Source organism: Eleginops maclovinus, chromosome 2, assembly GCF_036324505.1.
Source record: "Eleginops maclovinus isolate JMC-PN-2008 ecotype Puerto Natales chromosome 2, JC_Emac_rtc_rv5, whole genome shotgun sequence".
Lineage (NCBI taxonomy): Eukaryota > Metazoa > Chordata > Actinopteri > Perciformes > Eleginopidae > Eleginops > Eleginops maclovinus.
In genome coordinates this window covers 25,096,888-25,113,498 of record NC_086350.1, presented here as the reverse complement: position 1 = coordinate 25,113,498, position 16,611 = coordinate 25,096,888, and the positions used below count along the sequence as shown (strand labels likewise).

General features: G+C 41.6%; 1 protein-coding gene and 1 long non-coding RNA gene across 2 annotated transcripts; both read right to left on the bottom strand.

Annotated features, from left to right (window-relative positions):
* Positions 1-313: 313 nt before the first annotated feature.
* Positions 314-1,595, bottom strand: LOC134874529 (uncharacterized). Its single transcript, XR_010167083.1, has 5 exons — positions 1,462-1,595; positions 1,248-1,309; positions 986-1,083; positions 784-836; positions 314-646 (listed from the first exon to the last, which is right to left on the bottom strand). It is a non-coding gene; the product is annotated as an uncharacterized LOC134874529 (long non-coding RNA).
* Positions 1,596-11,725: 10,130 nt separating this feature from the next.
* On the bottom strand, positions 11,726-16,373 carry LOC134882045 (E3 SUMO-protein ligase ZBED1-like). Its single transcript, XM_063909714.1, has 3 exons — positions 15,997-16,373; positions 12,965-15,283; positions 11,726-12,784 (listed from the first exon to the last, which is right to left on the bottom strand). Exons 2-3 carry the CDS (start codon positions 13,864-13,866, stop codon positions 12,685-12,687), a joined length of 1,002 nt encoding a protein of 333 aa, XP_063765784.1. The 5' UTR covers positions 13,867-15,283; positions 15,997-16,373; the 3' UTR covers positions 11,726-12,684.
* Between the last annotated feature and the right edge of the window lie 238 nt (positions 16,374-16,611).

Sequence of the window (16,611 nt, the reverse complement as noted above, 5' to 3'; positions counted from 1 at the left end):
AGGTCCATGAAGGCATGGCTGGATGAGTTTGGTGTGGAAGAAAAAAAGACCAATTTGGGATCAATAAAGTACTTCTTATCTGATCTTATTTAGACCCATACTGCCCTTTGTGCATTCGTCTGACTTAGTTTACATTTTACCTGGCAACTTTAACACAACATACTAACACGAGAAAAAACATTTTGTTCATTTTTAATTTGCTAACACAAAAACAAACACAATAAAATCAGGACATTCTCGTCCCCTACGAGTACAGCGCCGCCTCAGCATGTCTAGACTTCACTTGCTGGGCTGATGTTGTCTGAATGCATTTGTGTTGCTTGTGTTGAACACAGCAGCAGGACGCATATACACATCTCTAGACATCGAGGTGGAACTGTTCAGAGGTGGGTCAACCTCCATCGGAGAACATCTGCCTGTCATATCTTTTTTGTTTTGAAACATGTTTGACCCAGCGTAGGCAGGAGCAGGAGACATCGTAATGTCATTAGGGTACTTCGTCCCAGCACTCCTCTTCAAGTCAATCATTGTGTGGGCAGGTGGGGGCCCTGGAGGCAGGGGGACCGTCTTGGCATCAGAGTGTCCATGGTGGTAGTCCCTGCTTTGCTGACCCATAGTGGCTGGCTTTTGAAAGCTGCAGCTTCTGCTAAAAGTCAGATAAAGACATGTTTATGTCAAAACATTAGTTAGCACACTTTGTTAAAAGATAACTACAACGATGGATCCAATTATTATCTTTGGGATCTTACATTTGAAGTTATTGGACTCTAATGCTACACTTACCTGTCAGTTTGATCATTACTGGGAACTCTGATGTTCAGCTGATGGTCATTTGCCTAGAAAATATTTCCTTTTTGTTAGTTTATTTGTTTATTGATGATAGTTTGGGAGCACATCATTTCACAGTTGTAGTTGTATGTAACATGTTGTGGCCTTGTGACATAGAATTGCATTGATGTATTTAATTGAAGTGAATGTTTATCACCGTTCTCAGCTATAAAGCAGACAGAGAAGATACTTTTGTCCCAGCCTTTTTTTGGTACGGGGTGTACCGGATGTCCATGGTTGACTTGGTTCAACAATCTGTATAACATAACATAAAGCGTGGTCAGAAAGGTAACACTGTTTTAAGCTTTGTAATCAGACGAGTTACATTAAACTTCTCAAACTACAATGTTAAAACAACATGTATGTTTATGAAAACAGGAAATCTTGAATATTTGCAGATAAGATCCACTAAGACCTACCTCAGTGATATAGTTCCCTCTCTGTGTTGCCAGTATGCTGCCACTTTCTGGAAATATCCTTTCTGTAAAATGTTCGAGGTTGTGATTGTAGTTCGCTGTTGCTAACGCACAGTGCTGCCAGTCAGTTGCAATGCAATGAGAAGACAAGTTCAGAAAGTAAAAAATACTAACGTTCAAATGAATGTCGTTTAATTGCACTTTAAACCACATTTACCGTCTCAGCGTAGTGTCCTCTCAGCAATAACTTGGGAGGGAGCTTGAGACAGACAGTAAAGGTTCATTCACACCGGAGGTGAAGCTTATTTTAAAGCATTGCTTGAGCGACTTTGACTGCGGCGTTCATTTGTGTATCCTTGCGTCACTCAAACTGGACGGGCCATGGAGTAGTAGATATCAACAACAGAATTACCATATTTTACTATGATTTATTTGTTGTACATGTATCAAAAATGATGCCAAAATAACCACACACTGGCACCGATCAGTAAAAACCATGAATTCATACTTTGGCAAGTGTGACAGCAAGACGGCAGGTAAAACACAGGTAAAATGTGTGTTTTCTGAATGGAGATCGGAGCCATTAGGCTAAGCTAACGTCGCAGCTAAAAGACACACCCTAACCATATATATAAATATATATATATATATATGTTTAAATATTTAAAGTATTACATGTAAAAAACCACACAACTTTTTTTTAGACACTTTAGTTTTTTCTGTTTATAAAGGTAAACTGGGTTTTTTATTCACACACACACACACACACACACACACACACACACACACACACACACACACACACACACACACACACACACACACACACACACACACACACACACACACAAAAAGAATCTCTAATCACAGGCCTCCTGTATATAAAGGAAGTCAACAGAAAATACCTCTCATAAAATTGATAGCAACTTAACAGGTGGTTACTGAACAAACCAAACTGCCACAATGACAACACCAGGAACATTTATAGGCCAAACTAAATTGAAAACAAGGGGTCATTGAGATTACCGGATTCAAATGGACACTGAAACAACCCAAATGCCCCCTTTGACATGGAAGAATGTGGTTTGTCCCAATTGGCTGCTTGCAGTATTTATCTGTCCTCAGCCCTCCGCCACTCCTTTTGCTGAACCAGGAAGTAACCTCCCCCAAAAACCACAGTAACTCAGACAGAGAATGTCATTAATACCTAAAAATATTCGTGTTAGCTATGCCAAAATATGTATGTATGTGTGTGTGTGTGTGTGTGTGTGTATATACACACAGTGTTGCCACAGTTGCCTTGAAAAAGTAATCTGATTACTGATTACTCCTTTAGCTAGATTACAAGTTACTTTACTAGTTACATTCAGCAGCTGCCGACAAAACCCCCCCGCCACCTCAACATAACAATGAGTCCAACATGCTGCCCGACCAACTTCTTCAATTCTCCAGCAAGTCCAGCTTTTGTTGTTTGGGTGGTGGGGGGCTTCCTGCATTCGTCGCAGCTCTCTGCTTCGCACCACCTGGTGGGACCTGCTCTGTAAGTTTGACTGTGCCGTGCTGCGACTCCAAATGTTTCCTCAATGTTTCCTTTGTCTCCAGCACAGAGAGTACAACAAACCTTAATATTGTCATCTTTAGCTGACACAAACTCAAAGTAGTGACTGTATTTCCAGCTAGAAAACATGCATCTCTCTCCTTCTCCATTGTTGTTTACGTTTGTGTCGCTGCGTGGTATTACAAGTGAGTTGTCCTCGTGCTGAAAACGTGACTTAGTTGTGGCATAGACGTCACTCCCCGAGACGCAAGAAGAAAGCAAAAATATATCTTTTTACCAAGGAAAAGGACAAAAATAGTAACGCACAGTGACTTGGATAGGTAACTTTAATCTGATTACTGGTTTGGAAATAGAAACGTGTTAGGTTACTTGTTACTGAAATGAGTAACGCGTTACTGACGTCAATGTAGTGGGTCGTGCAAACATTTTTCAAAAGCACCGTTGCTTGTAACCCTTTCCCCGGCTGCGACAGGCTTGCTAGCTTCACCGAATCATTTTATTTTCCACTGTCATCCATAGTGGGTTTGAAAAAAAAAGCTTTAAAATCTACTCGGAAATGGTCTAGCTTGTGCAGTTTGCTAAGGCCGCTACAAATGCTGTGTGCCAGCAGCTCGCTACACACGCTAGTGTTTGCTAGTGCTGAAAGTCCAATCAAAGGTCGTGAAAATGCCGTCATGGTAGGCCTGCTAGATGGCCCTGGTGTCGCCAACTCAAAATCTGATTGGTCAATGCAACAGTTTCATTGCCACACTGTTGATTCTGAAGGCCTGAGGGCACATTTCACCCAGCAACACATCCCGATCCTTGGATAAAAGCTCCAACATTAACAACCATTACTGGACGCAGCACAACCAATACACACAGAGAAAAGCTATACAATTAAGAGAATGGACTATTGGAAATAATTTAATTTAAAACCTTTAGTAAAAAAATAAATTAAAAAATTACAACGTTATTCAGGGATTCTGGTAGCATGTATGCCAGCAGAGAAGGCCTTGATGGCCCTGACGGTTCGGCACTGTTATTTATTCACTTGGCTTCTCTGATATTTACTGGTAGGGTGTTTCACAGTTTGGGAGCGTAGTGGATAAAAGCTGCTTTACCCGCTTTATTTTAGGGGACTATAGGAAAAAGCCAGCTGAAGAGAACCTCAGGGCTCGTCCAGGGACATAAAACAAGAGTGAATATAATATATTATATTTTATATACTGTATATACACAACGTTGTTTGTGATTGCAGTGTGTTCTTTTCCCCGGGCGCTGCACAATAGCTGCCCACTGCTCCTAGTACTAGGATGGGTTAAATGCAGAGGACCAATTTCACTGTGTATGCTCTGCTGTGTGCATGTATGTGACAAATAAAGAGGGTTTCATCCTCCGATTCTTCTTCTTCTTTTGCCACAGGGTGAGCCTGTATAAGTGTTTCAGGGCTTTATTGTAGCTTGATTTATGCTAGGCTAATAAGTGTTTTTGTGGCCATTTATTGTGACTTTGAGTAAAGAAAAGGAATTTATGATCTGCAGGAGCCTGAAACAAACAAGGCTTTGACAGGATATGAACCTTTTTAGGATTAAAAACTGGATTAAAACCAATATTGATCGCGTATGTGTGTGTGTGTGTGTACCCAGGGAAAGAGGCAGAGAGAGGGAGGTTGGTTTCCTTCCATCTATCATGAAACCACAGCCTGGCGGTCACATGCAGTACATTAACTAGCCATTAGGAATCAATGGTTCATCCATAATGCATTATGGTCATAGGTACATTAAGGCGTCATGTCATTAACATCTGATTGATGTCATCTGAATCGCTGGGACCAAACCCTTTTAGCCAAAAAGCACAGTGGAATAAATATATCTGCAGCAGCGCAGTGTTTTACGGTAATGTCAAAAGGAGAAAGAAAACAACACCGTTACTGTCACATAAAGTCTGACGTTAGGAGCAAGACAGCAGTTATGTTATTATTTATTTCTGGTATCTAAAACACAACTGGCACACAGTATGTGTATGGAGATACAGTATGATATTCTACATTCTGTACTGTATAACACCCGTTAACTAAAGGATGATTCAACAGAGTTCGTACTGTCATAGTAGGGCGAGTAATATAAGATACATCTTTATTGAATTCTAACAAGAAAATGTAAATAATAATACAAAATGTGAGTGAAAATATAAAATTAAAATGGTTGAGATGTGAACAGATATATGATGTATTAATATTTTATTTATATAGGCCTACAGGAGAAAGTGCAACGTCAAGTATGTACACACCTTCAAGGTGCAAGTTGGTTAAAGTTTTCAGAAATTAATTAAAACAATAAAGATTATTACTTTGACAACCTTTCACTCATCAAGTTCATCGCTGAGAAATGGAACACCATGGCACTAAGAAGCAATTGATCTATAATCACACATCAGGAATTCAAACGTGGGGGGTCAGACGATGCTGTAATTGCTGAATAGTTTCCATTCTACGTGTAGCTCTGTTATATGCCACATGCTCCAGTAACAAAGCCGAAAGAAAACAAATGAGAAAAGTGCAGCCGAGCTCTTTGGAGCTACTGGCCATCACGTCAGCTTTAGTAACGGCCACCATGAGTTTATTTAGTTTATTGAAATACACAGAACTTAAAGACACATTTCTTCTTCCAGAAAGTTTGAGGAGGCTGTGGCACAGTGGGATAGTACGCTGATCTTCCGATCTGGCAATCACTGGTTCCATCCTCACTGCAGTCAGCATGTCGTTGTGTCCCTAGGCAAGACGCTTCATCCCAAATTGCTCCTATGGCTAACAAGTGACACGTAATTTAAACAGAAATGTCAGGTGTCGCCTTCATTTATATTTGTCTGTTAATTTGATATGGATCCTATCAGAGAATAGTTTTTTATATTTATTTTTTGAAAAATGCCTCAATGCTGCAGCTTGTGATGTACAGTAACTGTACTTGTACTCAATATAATTAAGGATATGAATAATCATGTAAACATTTTTATATCTGACACTTTTTCTAAAAGAGAGGGTGTGTATCACCCTTTACAGTCCACATTCCCCTTCAAATTTTAAAAAAAATTCCAATTAGGATGCAGAGAAAGGGACAGTTTGAAAAATGCACGCTGAATTCCGTTACTACATTATATTTACATTACTCTGTGATTTACTCTTAAAAGTTACAGATTACATTTTTTCCAGTTCTGCCATTCTCAATGATTTCTAAATCAATTTACATATCTATTTCAGGCACACAGCATTAAATATGGAATAATAATTTCAACTCAATACCATTTGCAATCTAGATGGCCCCCGGTAGACCCCCATACATAACAACACAGACTATAACACCCCGTGATATAATGTGCAATATATATATATATATATTGTAGCGACCGTGCAGCGCTGATGGGGGAAAGACTCAAAAGGGGGGGGGGGATTTATGGGGGGAAGATGTTGCCCTAGTTAGCTGGACAGGCCGGGTAGAAAGAGGGGGGTGGGAATTAAGAGAGTAGAAGAAGAGTGTGGAGCTGCGGTGATTGAGAAAAGCGAAGAAGAAGAGAGAAAGACAATTGGTGAGAAGAAAGTGCGCCGCCTAGATAGTCTAACCTGTTTTGTTGTTGTGGGCAGTCTTCCAACCCCGGGGTTAAGTCTGTTGTGAGGGTAATAAAACCCAGTTCTCTGGTTCAACTGAATCCTCCATGTCTTCCTCATTCAACTAGCCAGCAGTGCGGCAGAGCCGCGAATGCTACAATATGTATATATACAGTTAATTAACAGTGCAATATTTACCTGGCTGCTGAGGTCTATTTTTAGGTCTCTGCGAAATTGTATAATTTTTGTATATATTTTAAAAATCTTTTTGTAACATTAAGCTGTCTGTGGCTCTTTTTTTGCTATAACAAATGAAAATGTTCCCTCTGTGGGACGAATAAAGGGATTCTGATTCTGATTCAGATGCCGTCACTACGTAACACTCAGCGGTTGACCAATCACAACCGGCCAGTTAACCTATCAGAGCAGACTGGGCTCTGGTTTCAGACAGTGTGTGAAAAGAGGTGCTGCAGCACAGGCAGTATGAGAAAAATAAGGAGCTTTTTGAATATTAAAGCATGGAGACATGTGACTCTGAACATGAGCATCATATGTCCCTTATTTAATGCTTGATTCAGAATTCCCTGCTGAGGTCCTACAATCTGGACTTCATTTGTGACTCATTTTGTGACAATTTCACTCTGGCTGTATCATACAAAATTGGTTTGAGCCAGGATGTCCAGATGATGTGCAGATGTTGTCCACAGTTTTTTCCCCTGAAATATGATGTGTAACCCTCAAGGGGAGAAATTAGCCTCCTGGGCTTCCAGCTATTTTTGCGCATCAGTTGTTACTGACTTTTTATTCCCTTTACAATTTTTAAAACTCCCAGAACAAAATACAGACAGATTTATAATATCTGCAGTGCGTGGGTATATCATAAAATATTAACCAGATTTCTGAAGGAATATTTTCATAGAAAACCAACGGCAGCTAAAAGTTAGGAAAGAATATCGGAAACTTTTGAAGGTTCATCATTTCATATACGGTAATCTTTCACCAATAGCAGGAAGAAGGAAGAAAAAGGAAAAAACTGCGCAAGTTTATATATTCACGTAAGCAACACTTAAGGAATGCACCTGTACATTTTCAGAAATCTGCCTACATGTTTGTGTGTGTGTGAAACAGTTTGTTAACATCACCATTTGATCCATCCCATAGAGTAGTGTGAAAGGCTTTATTTCTCAGAACTTGATTCTCAGTTTAGGTATAGAGATTTTTTAAAGTACACACTATGCTGGCAGAAGTGTTTTTCTGGGGGATTTTCTCAAAGGTAAAAATAAAGGTCTCAGTTGTTGAGCCATACTTTGACGATACACTTTGAGATCCAGTTTTTTTTACCTCCATTTTTTGAACAGGGAAAAGGTTTTAGCCAACAGCAGTTTGTATCTTGAGTTTAATAGGCTACAGCTTGTTTATCCCAGCTGTCTAACCCCTTTCTGGCTTCACTCTTCATTATGCTGAGGATATCTTTAGTAACCACTCAAGTGGATTAATGATGGTAAATATAATCAGCCCTTAAATCAGACTTTAGTTCACCTGGAGTAAACTCAGCAGCTACCCTGCAGTATACAAAGCCATTCAAACTAGCTGCACCTTTACCAGCTCTGAGAACACTTTAATGATCAATAATTATAAAACAGATCAGAGATATTATTCTGAAATGGACCAATCAAACAATGACTACTTTTACTGTCGCTACTTTAAGTACATTTAGATGAGAGTACTTTCTACTTTTACTGGAGGAACATTTTGAATGCAGGACTTTTACTGTGACAGAGTATTCCTACACTCTGGTACTTCTACTTTACTCAAGTACAAGATCTGAGTACTTCTCCCACTTGCATTTTCCCCGCTGGAATCGATTTTAAGATTTTATAAATGACTTACTGTTATGACCCCTCCCTTTCTGCCCAGTGTGTCTACATCTTTCCGCTGGCAGCAGGCAGGGGGGGTCATTAGGCTAATGTGGGGACACCTGTGATGTTTTCCACAGAAGATATAAATACCAGTCAATTCTCAGTGTCTGTCCTGCCTCCAGGATCTGTCTGTTGCTTGCTTTTAACACTCATATATTTCACTCATCCATGCATTACAATCACCACTCTTCACATGTCACATGATTTCTATAAACTACATATTTACCATTTACCTGACTTGACTCCCCTCTTGGGCACATTCTATGAGCTGATCTTTGACTTTTTCAAAGCCTTGTAAGGCTTGGCCCTAAGTTTTCTTGTGACCCCATATTGCCCTATGTCTCATCCCGCACCCTGAGATCTTTAGATACTTATGGTCCTTTCAAGGTCAAGATCAAATAACAAAAGGGAAACAGCCTTTGCTCTCAGGGTTTCTGGTCTTTGAAAGAACCTGTCTGAGAAACTGGTCTGGACTGTGTCACTTTTAAAAACCCCTTTTTGAGAAAAATGTTTTAATGTGATTTTTTTCGTAGTTCTGTTTTAATATCTGTAGATTTTTTTTTGTGGGGGATGTTAAATGAAAAGTGCTAAAGAACAAGGTCGCTGTCTACGTACCACAATAAAGCACAGTTAATGTGAATTAATGATACACCTTGCTACCCAAGCTAGCTAGCTAGTTATAGCAGTAGCTGTGACTTAGGGTTTGCTATGCTAACATAACCCTGTAGCCAACAAGACACAGAATGACAGTGTTGGATAGGGGGGGGGGGGGGGGGGGGGGGGGGGGGGGCGGAGGGGGTTTAATGACACTTTAGCGCACAAATGTGCTTCGCATATCTCATCTGGCTTTCATGTTACTAGATTGCCTTTGTGCGAAGTTTCACATTTGAGCTGAAAAAAATGGTAGAGACAAAGCTTGTGTCGAATATAGCGTTCCAAGGCAAAACATTACACTCTGCTATTACAACTTCAAGCTTGTTTTCTTAGATTGCTCTATCATTCCTATCAATCGAATTGTATGTCACTGTGTTCTCATTTCTCAGAAAGACAGCTGAGATATAAGAACATGGTGACACGACTGAGAGGAAGTGTTATATGAGACTGAAGTACAATACACAGGTTTTTCTCCAAAAGGAAACTTTGGACTTACACAAGGGATACATCCTCTGTCAGGCTTTGAAGGCGGCTGACACATTGACCGTGAGATTCTCACAATGACAATTTTACACACCAAGTGTATTTTTTGAGGCAGGAAAATTCATAACTGATAACATAAACCTGCATCAAGCCTAAGCCACTACTTAAAAATGTTTGGCAAGACGATGTAAGGTTGTTGTTATGTGCTCTGACTCATGAACCCAAGGGAACAGACAGAAAATAAACCGTGTAGAACAATTCATATTAATGGCATGTTTGATGAGCATAGAGCACAGGATGTCTGTGGTTATTTAACAGCCTGATGCTATTTGCACAAAATGTAACCAGCAGATCTGCATTGTGTTATCATGACTTGACTTTGGTAAAAACTTTAGTTATAGAGTGAACACAGACAGACACCTGCTGCTTTAGATGGGTGTATGTCATAGGAGGCATTGAATTGACCAAAACGAAAGCTGGCAACACTTTGTCTTTGCCATTGCCCTTTAATCAGCACTCTGTCTGCATCTTCTGCCTCTGCTCCATTCTCTCTTTTTCAGAGGTGGGACAAGTACTCAGATCTTGTCCTTCCGTAAAAGTAAAAGTACCTGAGTGTAGGAATACTCTGTTACAGTAAAAGTCCTGAATTTCGTGTCTTGACTTGAAACACTGACTTAGAACCTTATTTTCATGTAAATGTACGAAAAACATAACAAGCACAAATGGGCAAGTGGCTGGCTGAGGATGGGAGGTAGAAGCTGAGGGGGGCCTGACCTCTGATGAATATGGATGGATGGCAGCACCCTGTGGATTCTTATAGGAGACTATAGACTTATCATTACTGTTTAATTAATCTCAGAGCATAGAGCATAGAGATGCTGAAGCAACAGTGGCCAAATTGTTTCCTCTCTCTCCTGTCTAAAAATCTAAAACCTGTTTCATATGGGGCAGAGCTATCTCTTCAAGAACATTATGAAAAACCTAACTGGTTTGAAACACATGTCACTGAGCCGGCTATGATTGTATGACAACATTTGGTAATTGTCCTTATATCCCCTAAAATACAAGTTATTTTTATATCATATTTACCTCAACTTGGGGAACAACCCGAGATGTGCCGGGTAATGGTTGAGGCTGGGAGGGATCTTGTTTTTGAGGTGGAGCAGCACCCTGTAAAAGAAGGGGGCTTACTTTAGATCTACAGAATTAAACAGTGGTCAATGTTTCATTTATTTTATTTGACCTGTTGTTTAACAATGTGAATGTTCGGCCCAATGCATTGCCTGATCTAATGTCCCTTGGACACAGTGCATCGAGGACAACAAATCTCCGTAGTTGTCCAACCAGCCGGCAGAGGTCGAATTCAGCTGCAATGCTCTGGACTTTCTCCCTTACGGCCTGTTTGAATTGTTCCAGGTCCAAGTCGAAGGGCACCACGACTGTGCAGGTGGCTGATATATCTGAAAAAAACGAAAAACGTGATATTACATAACCTGTATATTAACTTAGTGGCCACTTTATTAGGAAATATGTACACCTGCACTATAATGCAAATATTTATACATGTAGCAATAACTCAATAATTATGCAGATACTGGTCTTGAGGGTCAGTGAAGTTCCAACATCAAAATCCCAAAGTATTTTGATATGAAATGATGTCTATGTGGCTTATAGTTTTGAGAGTTTCTTAAGAAGGCATTTTCAGGTATATGTAAATGAGTTGTTCATTAAAAACCCACTTACCCGTGTGAGAACTGTATGTGTCCTTGTCCTGCTTCAGGACGGACACTTTCAGTGTAACAGGTCGCCTCACAACGGTTCTTCCTGCTCTCCTTCTTCCGACAGCTCCTCCCCCCTCCTCCCCGTCGAAACATATCAAACCTATGAAAGTGTTTACATTATGCACAATATTCACGTTAATTATAATATTTTTATTTTATTTTATTTAACCTTTATTTAACCAGGTAAAAGACCCATTGAGATCGTGATCTCATTTTCAAGGGTGACCTGGCCAAGAAGGCAGCAGCACACGTCCTCAACATACAAGATACAAATACATTACAATAAATAGGGCCACAAGTGAATAAAATAACAACAAAGTGCAAGAGCAAAGGAATCGATCATAGGAAATAATTAGGAGCAGAGGCACCGTCCAAATATTTTTTGTTGTCATTAATCACAAGTTTAAAATACTAGTATTTACTTGTATTTTGGGGGGAGATAAAACAAATACATCATGTGTTGTGTTGCAATAAAGAAATGCATGACAAACTGGTTAGAGGAATCAAAGTTTTTACTTTATTATAAGATCTCAGCTTAGTTGTGATAATTTCTGAACTACAATCTATTAATTTGCTGAGTAAGAAGTGTCAGGGAGTGCTTGGCATTGCCCACAACATCCGTAATGAACTGCACACTAGAAGGATTAGCAGACAACCACATAAACACAGTTACAAAGTGACGTCTGCTACAAAGTGAATGTAAACAACTTGCCTGTAAAGAGTTTGCAAAGTAACATCTCACCCAAATGAATGCTATAGTGAGTAACAGTGGGCCTATTTAAGAAACTGAATGCCATAGTGTCTTTGAAGATACAAAGTGAGCAGTCCCTTTTCACACTCTTAGTTGAATAAGATTATTTTAAACAGCGTGAACTTGTGTGACATGACTCAACCTGTTCATACAGTCTACTTTTCTTTCAACCAGTTGCTCAGGCAGACCAGCTTGTTGACATTGTCAGATGACAGAGCGGACCTCTTCTTCTGCACAATGTGGCCTGCCAAAGAAAACAGTCTCTCACATGGCACTGTTGAGGCAGGTGTAGCCAAGTACCTCTGTGCAATATGGGCCAGCTTACCATGAGCACCTGTGTGTGCCGCCCACCACTGTAGTGGACATGCCTCTATGCCGACACTGGGCTCTGCTTTATACCTGTCTACAGTTTTGTCTGTGAACAGTGCCTCATCATCAGACTCTGACCCCATCAGTAGGAGGGCCATCTTCTTCTTTGGTGGCTCTGGTTCAACTCCCTCTCTGGATGGCTGTGATGCAGGTTCTCTGTCCTTCAGCATCTCACTCAGCTTTTGCCACACCTCTTCCCTCTCTGCTCTGGGTAGTCACCGGAGGTCCTTGAATCTGGGATCTAGAGCTGTTGCTACCTTTAGCCATAACAGGTTTGTGTTGTCCTTTCGTCTGTTGAGGTCCTCTGTGAATGCAGTCTTGAAGCGCACTATGTAGGCAGGGTCAACATCTGAGACCTCCATCGTACAAGAGGTGGCAGAGTGCAGGCAGCACTACAGAGCAGGACACATATTTGTCACCACCCAGGAGCTCAGTGACATACCTACAAACACACAAAACCAACAGTATTAATGACTACACTTTTAATTCATTTAACACCCATTTAGGGGACAGGCCTAAAATTATTTCTGACATACAATAACAAAGTGACTATTATATTAATTGTATTTGCCAGAAAATAAAATTGGAGATGATAAGTATTGGAGATGGGAAGTGACCTTACCTGCATGGCTCCAGCAGTGTTTCCAACTTTGCCAGCCTGTCATATTCAGCTGAGGTTAGCATGGCTAATTTGTGCTTCTGCTGTGCTAGCGTTGCCTTCAGTGGGTCTTTGTTGTTTTGGCCACGCTTTATCATTTCGAGAGTTGAATTCCAGCACGTGGGTACGTCCTGGATAAGTGACTGCTCTTCTTGCCCATGAGAGGCTTGCTGAAGTTTCAGCTCTGCTGTGTTTGCAGCACTGTGTTTGAAATGTCCGACTATTTTACGGCACTTGGCTAAAGCACCGTCAAACGCGCTGTCACGGAGAGACACTGTGATTACCCTCTGTATAATGTGCGCTACACAGGGCATGTGCTCGAATGGTAGACTCCTTGCTGCCACGATCATATTGCGCGCGCTGTCTGTTCCTATAGTGGTGACCTTGTCTGTAATCTCCCACTCCTTTGCAACTTGAAGAAACTGACTAGCACATGCTTCTGCAAAATGCCTTTCCTCTGTTTTCCCCACACCTAAAGCGAAAGAGTGCAGTTCCCATTTGTCATCGATTAGGTGTGCTGTTACACCGAGGTAGTTATGGTTGCTTACTGATGTCCAGTGGTCTCCAGTCAGTGCAATAAATGTAGCTTGTGCCAACTGCTCCGCTTTCTTTGCCTTTTCGCTGCCAAACAATTCATGAATTCTTGTGACAATAGTTCCCCTAGCAGATGGCTTGTATGATGGGTCATCTGTGGCGATCTGGATAATACCTTGAAGCCCCTGGTCTTCAACGATGTTGATGGGCCTGCAGTCAACGGTGATCCATTTAGCGATAGCATTGGTTAGCTTAGTTCTTGCTGCACTCTGCCAGTGTAGTTTGGCGAACACGGCTTGATGCTGTCTCAGTGCTAGCACCTTTGCTAGCATCAGCAAAGATGTGCTTTGCCCGAGGATGGTACTTCAGGCTTGCTGTGCTTCGGTGGAAAGACAGTTCAACACTGCAATATGTGCACACAACTTTGGTTTTATCTAAACTTCCGTCTGGAAGCTTTTAAAAACTAAATGTACCGTTAAGCACACCAGCCTGGTGTCACCAGGGAACGCCTCCTCAGTCATCATGTTATCTGTGTTTGTGACACCTTTCAGTAATTCAGCCAGGTAAACATGCGCGCTGGAATTACGGTAGGAAGTTTGGGTCAAACTTGATAATATGATTAATTTGCGTAATTTTTTTTTAACGCGTTATGGTTTCAAGATTAATCGCAGGCCCTAAAACGTACCATTGTTCAATGGCGTCGAGTAATTTTCCGCTCCTTGCTTGAATGCCGAAATTAATGCTGGGATTTCGCTGCCGAGTTAACACAAGTTAGCATCCGATGCATCCTTGGTAAAATGGGCATGTCGAGAACATTTCCAGGAATACATCCGGGAACTTTATCCGTTCTTGGTGAAAGCGAATTTGGGTTTGAGACAGTTCTTGGGCAGCAAGGGATGACGTTTCACAAGAACACGAGCACACGAGTACAGACAAGAACGCATATTGAGAAAGGCCCATAGAGGCCCCGTGGGAAAAAAACCAAAAACAAACGTGACGACGTGACGTCCGTCGCGCTGCTTGCACACGTCAAATTGCCAGTGATGCATATGCATTAACGGCATCAGCAAGATGAAGCGGAGTTATCCCTCGGGGAGTGAAAAGAGAAAAAAGAAAAATGAACAGCAGCAACAGCAGTCAGGTAACTCTCCCCTCCGGGTGGGAGAGTGGGAGGGACGGGGCTAGTCCGCGTTTGACCTACATAACAGGGCGGTGAGCCCTGGGTGAACCCCGGACGGTCTCCGTGTGCGTCTTGCTAGCTTCTGTAATTGAAGTGTCATATCAATCGCTCTGAGTGTAGTTACAACTGCACTTATACAAAATGGAAAGTAATGGATAAATATTTACTAAGATTGAATTTTGTTTGCTTGCTGAATTAATGGTAGCCTGATCTTTATTTTACAGGTGCTATGCTTAAGTTCCTAACAAGCAGCACAGAGTCCAGTCAGTCAGCCAGTGGAGGGACAGACCCAGATAAGACAGGCACAGATGAGCCACCTTCAACCAGCAGCAGCACAGGTCCAGTACAGCCACCGTTAAGTACGTGTGTACAGCAAGCATCAGAAGCTAGCTCAGACCCTAAAGCAATAGTCTGCTCCACCAAATGATCCAGCAGACTGGCCCCAAGTCTTAACGGACTGTATGCGGACTGAGTTAGTGCGCAGAGGTCCATTCAAGCTAGGAGTGGATTTTTCTTACCCCAAAGACAAGTCCAGAAGAGGGTTCCATCCAGGATTATTACAGAGATGGCTGTCAAATGGTGAAAAGATTACCAGGAGCTGGCTTTCATAGTCAGTGAAAAACAACGCTGTGTATTGTTTTTGCTGTAAACTCTTTTCCACAAAAAAACACAAAATAATAGGAGAAGGTGTTAATGACTGGTCAGATATCAACGCCATTCTGAAGCAGCATGAGGGTAGTCCTGAACACACAAGCAATATGATTAAGTGGAGAGAACTTGATCTGCGCTTAAGTTGTGGAAAAACACTTGACTACATAGAAATGACAGCTTTGGAGGCTGAAAGAAAGAGATGGCGAGATGTCCTTACACGCCTCATAAGTATCACACAGTCTCTATATGAAAGAAACCTAGCATTCAGAGGTTCATCAGATAAGCTCTTCCAACCAGATAATGGAAACTTTCTAAAAGAGGTTGAATTTTTTATTTTGCCAATTACGCACAATTCTTGTCATCGCAAAAACCCGGCTCACGCCGCCTGATACTACCAAGGCAAAGTGCTCAGATCACTCAAAGCCTGTTTGTAGTATGTTTTGTCTTTGGACTACTCTTACTCTCTGTGCGTTGTTATACAAATTCAACTGAGCATGGAGAGCCTCAGCACGGCATCAGACCAAACATATCGAGCCAACATATTATCTACGAAGTTCTGCTAAACAATGGCCAAGCTACCCTGCCAAAACATACAGGTACCAGAGGGAAAGAAAAATCAAGACGGCCCTACCAGGAGATCTTTTTTCTGGTGGCAATCCTCCTCTTGGCTGGAGAAATCCAGCCTAACCCTGGGCCGCATACCTGTGGTGCTGCTGATGCGTACCTCTCCATGGATGCGCATGGTTGTCGTTTGGCACCGGCCCTGGACTGCTGCCCGGACAACAACGGAGGTCGGGGTCTGAACGTGGAAGGAGGCCGAGGATCGGGTGGGTGTTCATGGATGGCATCGATGGACGTCACGCCTCGGTCCTCCCTGAATACGCTAAATCCATGTGTAGCCTCTGTTAGGTTCAGACCTGTGTCTGAACCTGGTTGCTCAGAGAATTCAACATGCACAATCAGACAAGACAAGGGGCCACCGTTAGTTTTACTTGCAGCAAGGGGAGTCCGGTCTGGGTCTTAGAGTTATAAGCTTTTCACCAGATCTCTGCCAACTCCGACTCCGGACTTCCCCCAGTGCTCTTTTATTCATTAGCATACATGATAAGGCGGAGCTCATGTTACACGACTTGTTATTGTCAATACTTCATCTTGAACCTGAAACTCTGACACGTGACTAAGCGGTTAAGCATATCAATGTTTTTATCTGTCTAGACATTTTGTTCCTGTTTTCATCGGTCTGGAA

Excerpts from the sequence above, each read along its gene's own strand:
- LOC134882045 (XM_063909714.1), bottom strand. The coding sequence starts at position 13,866 with ATGCTAGCAAAGGTGCTAGCACTGAGACAGCATCAAGCCGTGTTCGCC. Across the intron at positions 12,785-12,964 it reads ACACTGCTGGAGCCATGCAG|GTATGTCACTGAGCTCCTGG; the intron begins GTAAGGTCACTT and ends GTGTGTTTGTAG.